Source organism: Urocitellus parryii, chromosome 3 (assembly GCF_045843805.1).
Source record: "Urocitellus parryii isolate mUroPar1 chromosome 3, mUroPar1.hap1, whole genome shotgun sequence".
Classification (NCBI taxonomy): domain Eukaryota; kingdom Metazoa; phylum Chordata; class Mammalia; order Rodentia; family Sciuridae; genus Urocitellus; species Urocitellus parryii.
The window spans coordinates 117,615,113-117,628,292 of NC_135533.1; the positions used below are offsets into that span (position 1 = coordinate 117,615,113).

At 38.6% G+C, this 13,180-nt stretch overlaps 1 protein-coding gene across 1 annotated transcript in view; it reads left to right on the top strand.

The window, feature by feature from the left end:
• The window catches only part of Depdc5 (DEP domain containing 5, GATOR1 subcomplex subunit), a 163,037-nt gene that overhangs the window by 136,768 nt on the left and 13,089 nt on the right, over positions 1 to 13,180 (top strand). Inside the window, exons 37-38 of the mRNA XM_077796039.1 lie at positions 561 to 669; positions 2,458 to 2,685. Coding sequence (XP_077652165.1) covers positions 561 to 669; positions 2,458 to 2,685 — 337 coding nt within the window. The remainder of the gene's footprint in view (positions 1 to 560; positions 670 to 2,457; positions 2,686 to 13,180) is intronic.

Genomic DNA, 13,180 nt, shown 5'->3' on the forward strand with positions numbered 1-13,180 from the left:
TGTATATCTTCTCATATATTTAAATCCTCTATGGATTACTTATGATACCTAATACAGTGCAAATATTTGTGCTGCATTGTTTAGGGAATAATGACAAGAAAAATTTCATACATGATCATAAAGATGGAACTTTTTTTTCAAATATTTTTGATCCAAAGTAGGTTGAATCCACAGATTCAGAGAGCTGATTGAATATCTAGGGTTCAGTATTACCTGTCTTTTCAAGCATCCTTTGGCGGGGGTCTTAGAACATATCTCTCTCAGAAAAAGTGGGGCTACTGTATAGCAAAATGTTAAATTTGATAGAGCTGAATGGTGGTCTACATGGATTTTTTTCTATGTTTTTCTGTACGTTTGAAATATTTGATGATATACATGTAATGATATGACTTATACCAGGATAATATTTAACACAGTACAATCTTTATGTCTAGTGGGTAGTTTGAAGATAGGGTCTCCTTAGTGCTCCTATTACTCCCTTGACTCTAGTGCACAACTGGGGACTATCCACTTTGAGAAGTCCCTTTGCAGAAACTTCAGAGTTTCATTGTCTCTCCTAGAAAATGCTGGAAGAACAGCTCATCATGCATGCATCTGGTGAAGCCTGGCGGACCTTCATCTACGGTTTCTATTTCTACAAGATAGTAATGGACAAAGAGCCCGACCGAGGTCAGAAGCAAGGCAAATGTAGTGGCCCACAGGAGTGGGTGTTTTTCTGGTGACCTACTGTTTCACTTGATGGCTTCTTGAGCAACATGAGTGACTTTATATTCTAAGTTGACATTTGAGCATTTGTATTTAAGCATAACCAGAGAGAAAAGTTTCTTAAGCTATAGTATGTTCTTTTTTTTTTTTTTTAAAGAGAGTGAGAGAGGAGAGAGAGAGAGAGAGAGAGAGAGAGAGAGAGAGAGTTTTTAATATTTATTTTTTAGTTTTTTCGGCGGACACAACATCTTTGTTGGTATGTGGTGCTGAGGATCGAACCCGGGCCGCACGCATGCCAGGCGAGCGCGCTACCGCTTGAGCCACATCCCCAGCCCCTATAGTATGTTCTTGTTGAGGACAATGTAGGTGGAAGATAAACCTAAAAGAGGCCAAAGGACCTGGTATGAGAATCCTCACAGCATTTTTTGGTAGCTGATTTTAAATATAGCACCCTACCTCTCCACTCCCACCTGGTGCAGGTGGTTTTGATGATGACATAATGGTCTCCAATCTGTGATTTATAGCACTTCTTACTTCCTGGGTTTCCAGGCTCCAGATATTCTCCCAGGAAGTCTGTCAAGTCCTCACAAGTTTTCCAGGATATGTTTTAAATATAGTCATCCTTTGGTATTAGAGTGATATTGGTTCCAGGACCCATTTTCTCCAGGATACAAACATCTGTGGATGCTTAAGTCTTTTATATCAATGCATAGTATTTGCATATAATGTGTCTACATCCTCCTATACACTTTAAATCATCTTTAGATGACTTATAATACTTAGTACAATGTAATTGCTATATTGTACTATATTATCTAAAAATAATGAAAAGAAAAATGTCTGTGTAGGTTTAGTATAGAAGCATTTTTTTCTGAATATTTTGAATATGTGATTGATTAAGTCTGTGAGTGCAGAACTCATGCATCCAGGAAGCAGGTTTGTTTATTTATTTACTTTTTATGGTGCTGGAGATGAACCTATGTTCTTATGCATGCTAGGCAAGTACTCTACGACTGATCCACACCCCCAGCCCTTTAAAAAAAAAAAAAAACATATACAAGGAAAAATAATCCCCAGAGAGAAGCAGTTTCTCATGTGGCCATGGTGAGAGCTGACTTGTTTAGTTCTGGAGGCACCCAGGACTCAGACCAGCCTCTCTTGTACATGTAGCACATGTGTGGACCTTGGCTGGAAGTGACTCCCATCCTGCAGACAGATAGTTTCTCCACCTTTAGGTCTAAGAATCATACATGAATTGATGTAGCTGGTGCCACTCACTGTGCTGTTTTGTCCAAGGATGTGACAGAAGTGGGAACTTTTCCCTTGTAGCCACTAGTATGTCCATTGTCACTTTTTTTCTTAAATAATTATTTTTAAGTAAATAAGTAAACACTTATTTTTGCCTTCAAATTGAAGGGGAGGGGGTTTACCAGAATATGCTCTGAAATTATGGGTATAAAATTGAATATAAATTACTTGTTCCAATGAAGTTCATATAACATATAATTAACCATTTTAAGGGCATTTAGTACTTGTGCAACCACCACCTCTGACTAGTCCCAGACTATTTTCATTACTGTCTAAAGATTTTCCTATTTTGGACAAATTTTATAAATGGAGTCATACAATATGTGGTTTTTATGTCTAATTTCTAGCATATGTTTTCAAGGTTCATCCATGTTGTAGCATGCATCAGTGAGAAAATAAGCATTTGTACTGAGGTATCCTTCTCTCCCTTCTGCTTTTTTTCAGTGGCCATGCAGCAACCCACTGCCACCTGGCACACTGTAGGCGTGGATGACTTTGCCAGTTTCCAGCGCAAGTGGTTTGAGGTTGCCTTTGTGGCAGAAGAGCTCTTGCACTCTGAGATTCCTGCCTTTCTCCTACCCTGGCTGCCCAGCCGGCCAGCCTCCTATGCTAGCAGGCATAGCTCCTTTAGCCGCAGTTTTGGAGGACGGAGCCAGGCAGCTGCACTTTTAGGTAAATGCTTGATCTAGCTGGATGTGGGAATATATTGGCAGGTGCCTGGGAAAGGGTAGCAGCCAACCAGGGAATGATGCCACGTGAACCAGAATTAGACCTTTTGTTACTCCAATACTTTCCACTGTGTCTGTTGACACTGTGCTATTTTCCACTGGCTGAGCGGATCCAGTTTCATTTTTTCCCAAGCAATAGATAGTATTTAGCACCTCTTAAATCAGAGCATGGTGCAAAATATACATTTATAGGAGGGAATAGAAAATGTGGCCACTTTTGGTGAGAGCCCTCAGGATACAGGGAATATAAGCTGGTACTCACCGCAGGTTTAATTCCTGTCTGAGGCCTTGAAGACTAGCATCCTAGGATCTCAGAATAGGAAGAAACCTGAAAGGTTATCCATTTAAGACACTTTATCTGAGCATGAATCTTCCCTCATTCCTTCTTCCCCAAATATACTTACCACACTCAAAGATATAAATTGGAACTCTTATTCCCTTTCCATAATTCCTGTAGCTCTTAAGATAGCAGTAAATACCTGTTTATCAAAAGATGGTGACATCTGATAGGAAATGGAGACCTCTGCTCTGGAGGAGAGGCCCTGTGGGTTGTTTAGAGAATACATACCCTGGGTGAATCACTACAGAATTTATCTCTGAGTCAGGTTGCAGAGATCCTGAAAACCTTTGGAAGAAAGGAAGAGCCATAATAGACCAAACTCTAGTGAAATGTTACATTTTTCTTTGCCTGTAAAAGCCCAGCTAATTAGAATTCTGATCTGGCTGGTAGGATGGAAAGGTTAATAGCCATCACAGATCCTCAGATTTGCATAGATCTGGGTGGATGAGCCACCCTTGCTCCAATCTAAGGACAATATCTCCACTTGTGCTCAATACCCCTGCTTATAGTACTTGGACTGATTTTAACAGGCATTGCCTCTCTCTGAACTCTTCCTCTCTAGTAAAGCATCTTCATCAAGCATCTCTGCCAGTCTCCAACAGGTAGACTCTGTCCTGTTGCAAAAGCCAATCAAAACAGAACAAAACAAAACAAAACAAAAAAATGGGAAGCTTGTATCAGATTTTCTTTTGTCCTCTCCTCTGGAACAACCCTTCTCAAGCTTACCAAGGAGCTCCACATTGCTTAATAAAGTGGCCTAGTCCTTTTGCCGTCAGTAGCATTTGTTTGATAATCTCTGACTCCTTTAAATGGTTTTCTTTATTGTTTCCTAAGGTAATTGGTACAATATGGCAGCATGTCTCCTGACATTGCTACAGTGTGCCTCTCAGCTCTCCTATTTTTGTTAGTCTCCGTTGCTGATATCTCTTCAGCAATCTGATCTTTCAACATTGCAGCAGGTAGGCCTCGTTCCATAGGCTGGTAGAGCCTTCTCTGGGCCCTATCTTTATGTCTTGAAGCATCTTGTGAAGGTCAGTCAGTGTCTTTCATTATCCCAAGGTGTAATCACTGCTGAATTTTCATCTCTATCCCACACCATGCTTTCCAGTTTGAGACTCATCCATTCATCTCCTTGACTGTCAATTAGATGGCTAAAGTACATTGTTTAGAGTTTACCTTCCCATTCCCTTGCCACCATCATCTCCTTCTCTTTTAGTCTTTCCTTGTCATTTTGGTTACTTAGGCCAGGCAGGAATCTCAGTCACTTTCCTGTTCTTTCTTTTCCACTCTACATCTAGTCCATCAGCAAGTTCTGTCTTTCTTTTATCTACCTTCAGTATTCTAAGCCACTGTCATCTCCTGCATGTGATACTGTAATCACCTCTTGACCTTTTTTTCCCCCATTATCTGTTTTCCACACAGAATACAGAGAGACCACTTCAGATGTAAGTAGGATCATGTTTTTGTTTTTTTTTCTAGGCAGCATTCTCTCGTGACTTTCATCTCACTGGAATTAAAAAAGCCAGTCTTCAGCCTCTCAGGCTCTCCCTGATGTGAGCTTCTTACTCTGCCCTATCTTCTGTGGTGGTCCTATGCACTTTGCTGACCCACATTGGCTTTTGTGCATGTAGCTCAACATGCCAAGCATATTTCTGCTTCTGGCTTTTTCCTTCTACCTGAGGTACCATTGCCTCGGATAGCCTCAGGAATTCTTCCCTTCAAATTTCTCCTTCAAGGTCACACGTGATTGAGGTCTTCCCTGATCCCCCTACAGTCTCTGGGCCCCTGACACCCAACCTTTGTCTGCTTTGCTCTTATCACCTCTGGACAGTGTGTGTGTGTGTGTGTGTGTGTGTGTGTGTGTGTGTGTGTGTGTATAGCTTGTGAGTCCTTCCAAGGATTTAAGTCCTTCCAAGGACTTAAGGTGTGTGATGAACTTCTTTTTGTTAATCGACTGTCCTCACTCCTACTTAATACATAGTTGGTTTCTGTTAATACTTGTTGAATATATGAAAAAATATTAATGAATGTAGTTTGGGAGAATTTGGGGAAATTGAATTTGGAACATTAGATCTGGAATTGTCAAACCTGAGCAATTAGTTGCTGAATTGTCAGAAAAATAGTAGTTGTTCTGCTGTTCATTCTGTTGAAGATGCTACCAGCCTGGCAACAGACAAGCTGCCCATCCCCTTTCTTGTATGCATGGTCCTTCCCCTATGAAAAGACAAGGAGATGTGTGCATGTTCCCAAACCTCTTGCTGCACTTACTACTTGTGCAGTTATTACTTCTGGAAAATGCTACCAGTGTTGTCATCTTGACATACTTAGTTTCTGGAAGCTCTGTTGATAGTGTGTATTCAAATATCCTCCTTTCTGAAGTCTTCTTCTATAGGCTGGTAAAATCCTCTCCTGACTGCCATAGTCTTTCGCTCAAGATGGGATTCAGATTATCTCAGTTTAGCTTTGGTTCTTAGTGCTTAAAAAGAGCAGTCTATAGAAAAAATAAAGTCATGTGCTCCCAAAAAAAGGAGAGTAGAGAGGAAGATAAAGTTTATGTACAGGGCAAGAAGTTGATTGGACTGGTGTTTGCTATCTGGGGTCTGTGTATGGGCTTTAGTGAATCTGAAACTAGGCAGAATTTTGCATGTACGCTTTCTGGGGAAACATCCTTTTATTAGCAAAAGTAGCTCCCATGGTTGTTATAGTGGAATTTTATTCTTTCAGCCTCTTTGCCTATCACTTCTCCATAGGAAGTGGTTTTCTTTTCCTTTTAAATCTGATAGCTAGTTCTATCTAGTGACAGCTCTCAGACCTTTCTGTTAAGATACGAGATGTTTCACTGCAGCATTTTTCCAGGTTAGAATATAGACTTTTACTGTGTCATTTCTTTATTTATTTTCTTGGGTACTGGGGATTGAACTCAAGGGTACTCCACTACTGAGCCACATCCCCAACCCTGTTTTTATATTTTATTTAGAGACAGGGACTCACTGAGTTGCTTAGCACCTTGCTTTTGCTGAGGCTGGCTTTGAACTTACAATCCTCCAGCCTCTAAGCTGCTGGGATTAGAGGCGTGTGCCACCATGCCTGGCTTGTGTCATTTATTTAAGTAACAAAGATCTATTGTGTTTATTAAATTATTGTGGTGCTTGGAAGGGAACCCAGTGCTTCATATATACTAGGTAAGTGCTTTCCCACTGAGCTACATCTCTACCCCAGACTATTGTCTTTAAATTGGATCATCATCAATGTTTGAATTTTTCTTCAGAAAAAAAATATTATCACTCATAATGGAAGAAAGGCCTATATATTATATGTGACCTGTTCCTTTTCCATTTGTTTTTTGTGTGTTTCTTTTGACATGTTCCTTTTTAAATACTTTTGATTCTCAATTGGCCCTTAGTAGTTGGAAATTGTTTTGAAATCCTTGACATTGGCAAATGGTCCTATCTGGATTCACTCATGGTAAGTTTCACTTCCCTGTGTTGCTGAGTTGGGAAGCTACAGGGGCATCTGAGAATCTGGAAGAAGCAATGCCATATGCCTGAGCCTCTTCACAAGTCTTCTACTTGTCAGCTTTTTCTTTTTTGGGGGTACTAGGGATTGGACTCAGGGGCACTTGACTACTGAGCCACATCCCCAGCCCTATTTTGTATTTTATTTAGAGACAGGGTCTCACTGAGTTGCTTAGCACCTTGCTTTTTCTGAGGCTGGCTTTGAATTCTGAATCCTCCTGCCTCAGCCTCCCAAACCACTGGGATTATAGGCGTGTGCCACTGCGCCTGGCAGTTTTTTTTTTTTTTCTTTCTTTCTTTCTAGGTGCTGGGGATTAAACACAAGGGGGTGTTTTACCACTGAGTTATATCCTCAGTCCTTTTTAATTTTTTTGTTTTTTAAATTTGAGACAGATTCTTGTTGAGTTGCTGAGGCCCTCACAAAGTTGCTAAGGCTGGTCTTGCCTCTTACCTTAGCCTCCCAAGTTGCTGGGATTAGTGGCATGTGCCACTGTGCCCAGCTCTCTCAATCTTTTCTTGATGGCCTGCTGGATCTCAGGGTCAGGAGGGCTTATAGACTACTTGTGTCCAAACCCTATCACTTGTACCTTTTCCATAGTATTCCTGGTTGGTGGGAGCCAACTCCTTTTTGAAAATCCTTTTGATGTGGCACTCACTACTAATAACCCTCACTTCATTCTGTGGCAGCTCTAGTTGTTATGCTGAGTTTCAGTTCCCTTTGTGGGATTGTGTTCATTTTACTCTAGTGACACTGATCCCTTCCCTGTGTCATTAATGGCACCCTTGCTGTGACCTGGGTGAAGGATGCTAAGTCTGATCTTCCCCTGGGTTTGCATATATTTATTGGATTCCATATATCTCTATGTCCCCAAAAGGTGAATAAGTTGGTTCCCATGGAACACAAGGAATGACTTTACTGAAAGTGGTATTTTGGCTTGGCTTGTGCCTTTGTCAACACTTTAACCCTGCTGGAAGCATCTGTAGGTCAACCCTGAAGTATAAAATCAATGAAACATTTTTTCCCCATCTTGAGATTTGTTAAAATATATTCATACTAGCACACAATAAAACAGTATAATTTGATCAGTTTCATTCCCCAGAACCTCCATTTTCCTTCCCCTTGATCCCCTTCTATTCTACTGGCCTCCCTTCTTTTTTTTTTTTTTTTAAATTTGTTCTAATTAGTTGTACATGACAGTAGAATGCATTTTGACAATTTATACACAAAGGGAGCACAACTTCTCAATCCTCTGGTTGTACATGGTACAGAGTCACACCAGTAGTGTAATCATACATGTATATTAGGTAATAATGTTTGTCTCATTCTACTGTCCTTTCCATCCCCACAGCTGTACCCCTTCCCTCTGCACAATCCAAAGTTCCTTCATTCTTCCCTACCACCCCCTGTCCCCCAGCCTACTATGGATCAGCATCCCTTATCAGAGAAAACATTGGGCCTTTGGTATTTTGGGATTGGCTTATTTCACTTAGCATGATGTTCTCTAGTTCCATCCATTTACCAGCAAATACCATAATTTCATTTTTCTTTAGACTGAGTAATGTTCCATTGTGTATATGTACCACATTTTCTTTATCCATTCATCTGTTGAAGGGCATCTAGGTTGGTTCCATAGTTTAGCTATTGTGAATTGAGCCACTATAAACATTGATGTGGCTGCGTCACTGTAGTATGCTGATTTTAAGTCCTTGGGTATAAACCAAGGAATGGGATAGCTGGGTCAAATGATGGTTCCATTCCAAGTTTTCTGAGGAATCTCCATACTGCTTTCTAAAGTGGTTGCACCAATTTGCAGTTCCACCAGCAATGTATGAGTGTGCCTTTTCCCCTGTATCCTCGTCAACACTTATTATTGCTTGTATTCTTGATAATTGTCATTATGACTGGAGTGAGATAAAATCTTAGAGTAATTTTGATTTGCATTTTTCTAATTGCTAGAAATGACGAACATTTTTTCCATATATTTGTTGATTGTTTGTATTTCTTGTTTTATGAAGTGTCTGTTCAGTTTCTTAGCCCATTTATTGATAGGGTTATTTGTTTTTTTGGTGTTCTGTTTTTTGAGTTTTTTATATATCCTGGAGATTAGTGCTCTATCTGAGGTGTGTATGGTAAAGATTTTTTTCCCATTCTGTAGGTCTCTGTTCACCTCATTGATTGTTTCTTTTGCTGAGGAGAAACTTTTTAGTTTGAGTCCATTGCATTTATTAATTCTTGATTTTATTTCTTGCCCTTTAGTAGTCTTGTTAAGGAAGTTGGGGCCTAATCTGACATGGTTAAGATTTGGGCCTACTTTATTCACTATTAAATGCAGGGTCTCTGGACTAATTCCTAGGTCCTTGATCCACTTTGAGTTGTGTTTTGTGCATCGTGAGAGATTGGGGTTTATTTTCATTTTGCTACATGTGGATTTCCAGTTCTCTCAGCACCATTTGTTGAAGAGGCTATCTTTTCTTCAGTGTGTGTTTTTGGTGCCTTTGTGTAGTATGAGATAATGTATTTATGTGGGTTTGTCTCTGTGTCTTCTATTCTGTACCATTGGTCTACATGTCTCTTTTAGTGCCAATACCATGGCATTTTTGTTATTATAGCTTTGTAGTACAGTTTAAGGCCTGGTATTGTGATGCCTCCTGCTTCTCTCTTCTTGCTAAGGATTGCTTTGGCTATTCTGGGTATCTTATTTTTCCAAATGATTTTCATGATTGCCTTTTCTATTTCTATAAGGAATGACATTGGTATTTCAATTGGAATCCCATTGAATCTGTATAGCTTTTTGGGTAGTGTGGCCATTTTGACATTATTTATTTTGTCTATCCAAGAGCATGGGAGATCTTTTCGTCTTCTATGGTCTTCTTCAGTTTCTTCCTTTAGTATTCTGTGATTTTCCTTGTACAGGTTTTCCACCTCTTTTGTTAAGTTGATTCCCAGGTATTTTTTTTTTTTTAGGTTATTTTGAATGGTGTAGTTTTTCTAATTTCTCTTTCAGAGGATTCATCACTGATGTTTAGAAATGCATTTGATTTACGGGTATTGATTTTATATCCTATTTTGCTGAATTTATTAATTAATCCTAGAAGAGTTCTGGTGGAGGTTTTTGGATCCTCTAAGTATAAATCATGTCATCAGCAAATAATAATAGTTCGAGTTCTTCTTTTCCTATCCATATTCCTTTAATTTCTTTCATCTAATTTTTCTGGCTAGAGTTTCGAGGACTACATTGAATAGAAATGGTGAAAGAAGGCATTCTTGTTTTGTTCCAGTTTTTAGAGGGAATGCTTCCATTTTTTTCCATTTAGAATGATGTTGGCCTTGGGTTTAGCATAGATAGTTTTTACAATGTTGAGGTATGTTCCTTCTATCCCCAGTTTTTTTAGTGTTTTGCACATGAAAGGGTACTGTATTTTTCAAATGCTTTCTCCATCAATTGATGTAATCATGATTCTTTATTGATGTGATGAATTATATTTATTGATTTCTGTATGTTGAACCCAATCTTGCATCCCTGGAATGAATCCCACTTGATCGTGGTGCACTATCTTTTTAATATTTTTGTATGCAATTTGCCAGAATTTTATTGAGAATTTTTGCATCTATGTTCATTAGGGATATTGGTCTGAAGTTTTCTTTCCTTGATGTGTCTTTGTCTGGTTTTGGTATCAGGGTGATACTGGCCTCATAGAATGAGTTTAGAAGGGTTCTCTCCTTTTCTATTTCATGGAATAATTTGAGGAGTATTGGTATTACTTTTTCTTTGAAGGTCCTATAGAAGTTGTCTGAATATCTGTCTGGTCCTGGGCTTTTCTTGGTTGGTAGGCTTTTGATGGTATCTTCTATTTCATTGCTTGAAATTGATCTGTTTAAATTGTGTATGTCCTCCTGATTCACTTTGGGTAGATCATATATCTCTAGAAATTTGTTGATGTCTTCAAAATTTTCTATTTTATTAGAGTATGCATTTTCATAATTGTTTCTAAGTATCTTCTGTATTTCAATAGTTTTTATCATGATATATCCTTTTTCATCATGAATTTTAACAATTTGAGTTTTTTTTCTCCTCTTCATTAGGTCGGTTAAGGGTTTATCAATTTTATTTATTTTTTAAGGAACCAACTTTTTTTTTTGTCAATTTTTTTCAATTTTTCTTTTATTTCAGTTTCATTGATTTCAGCTCTGATTTTAATTATTTTTGGTCTTTTGGGTATTGATTTGTTCTTTTGTAGGGCTTTGAGATACAATGTTAGGTCATTTATTTGTTGACTTTTTATTCTTTTAATGAATGAGCTCAATGCAATGAACTTTCCTCTTAGCATTGCCTTCCTAGGGTCCCAGAGATTTTGATATGTTGTATTGGTGTTCTCATTTACCTCTAAGAATTTTTTATCTCTTCTCTGAAGTCTTTTGCTATCCATAGCTTTTATTTATTTATTTATTTGTTTGTTTATTAGTTGTTCAAAACATTACAAAGCTCTTGACCATAACTTTTATATTTTTAAATTTCATCATTGATTTCTATTTTATTCCATTATGATCTGATAGAATGCAGGGCAGTATCTCTCTCTCTCTTTCTTTTTTGTATTTACTGAGAGTTGCTTTGTGGCAAAACATATGGTCTGTTGTAGAGAAGGATCCATGTGCTGCTGAGAAGAAGGTGTATTCACTCGATGGTGATGAAGTAGTTTTTATATGCCCAGTAAGTCTAAATCATCGATGGTAATATGTAGTTCTATAGTTTCTTTGTTTGGTTTTTGTTTGGAAGATCTATCCAGTGGTGAGAGAGGTGTGTTAAAGTTACCCAGTAATGGGCTGGGGATGTGGCTCAAGCGGTAGCGCGCTCGCCTGGCATGCGTGCGTCCCGGGTTCGATCCTCAGCACCACATACCAACAAAGATGTTGTGTCCGCCGAGAACTAAAAAATAAATAATAAAAATTCTCTCTCTCTCTCTCCTCTCTCACTCTCTCTTTAAAAAAAAAAAAGTTACCCAGTATTATTGTGTTGTTATCTATTTGATTCTTGAAATTGAGAGGGTTTGTTTGATGTATGTAGATGCTCCATTGTTTGGGGCATAAATATTTACTATAACAATAGTAAATATTGTTATATCTTGTTGATGTATGATTCCCTTAACCAGCATGAAATGTCCTTCTTTATCCCTTCTGACTAAGTTTGAAGTCCACTTTTTATGGTATGAGGATGGAACCCCTTGCTTGTTTACACAGTCCGTGTGAGTGATGTGTTTTTTCCTAATCTTTTAACTTCTGTCTGTGGGTGTCTTTTCCTAAGATTTGAGTCTCTTGAAGATAGCATATTGTTGGGTCTTTTTTAAAATCCAATCTTCCAGTTTATGTCTTTGGATTGATGAGTTTAGGCCATCAACATTCAGGATTATTATTGGGATATGATTTGTATTCCTGGTCATTTTGGTTTATTTTTGGTTTTTAGCTTGATTTAGTTTCATCTTTGAACCCAATGCAAATAATATATACCTTTAAACCAAATATCTCCTATTAAGGTGTCTCTAGTTTTGTCACAATAAACAGAAATGATGTGTTCAATTATTGTCTACAATATAAACAGTAAGTTTGCTGAAAGGGTTTACCATTTCTAATGATAGACAATGAGGGAACAGAATTAGTGTGAGATATGATGTTTATGAGAGAGGAGAGAAGATAGAGGAAAAATTTAAAGTAAGAGAGAGAGAGGGATTAATAGAGGTTGGCTGTTAGTATGAGAGAAGTGAGGAAAGAGAATCTAGGGAGACAGGTAGGTGAGGAAAAAAAATTTATACAGATTAAAAAAAAACATATAAATATAAGGATACACAACAAAACTGTAATGTACTATTCAGACATCCCATTCCTCAATAAATTGTTGCATGAAAAATATTTGGATTAAAAGATGGTAGAGATATGAGGGAAAGGGCAAAAGAAATTAAAAAAGAAAAAAAAGGAAAGTCTCAATGGAAAATTGAACAATAGCTTCCGCTGGCTTTCAAAAAATTTCTTAAGGGGCTGGGGATGTGGCTCAAGTGGTAGTGCGCTCGCCTGGCATGTGTGCGGCCCGAGTTCGATCCTCAGCACTACATACAAACAAAGATGTTGTGCCCGCCGAAAACTAAATCAAATAAATAAATGTTAAAAAATTCTCTCTCTCTCTCTCTCTCTCTCTCTCTCTCTCTCTCTCTCTCTAAAAACAAACAAACAAAAAAAAACAAAAAAAATTTCTTAACTTCCACTTTCTGCCAATAGGTGGGGTTGTCTGAAGTTTGATGGTAGCTCCAGTCCCGTGGGTGCCAGCAAGATGTTCTCACCCATTTCATCCCCATGAGCTGAAGAGAGCCTGGTTTCCTCCAGTTTCTCCAACTGAGCTCCCTTTGGGGAACTGCCCCTAGTCTCTGACTTTCCACAGCTTGCTAGAACCAGACTGGCCCATACAAGCCCAGCTGCAGTCTTATGGACCTGGCTTCAGATTCCCAAGGCTCTGCCTTGCTGCACTTCCAAGATTCAATACATTTCAACTTGTAGGGAAACCACCAGGGATGCGGTCACACAAAGGAGAGACCCTACA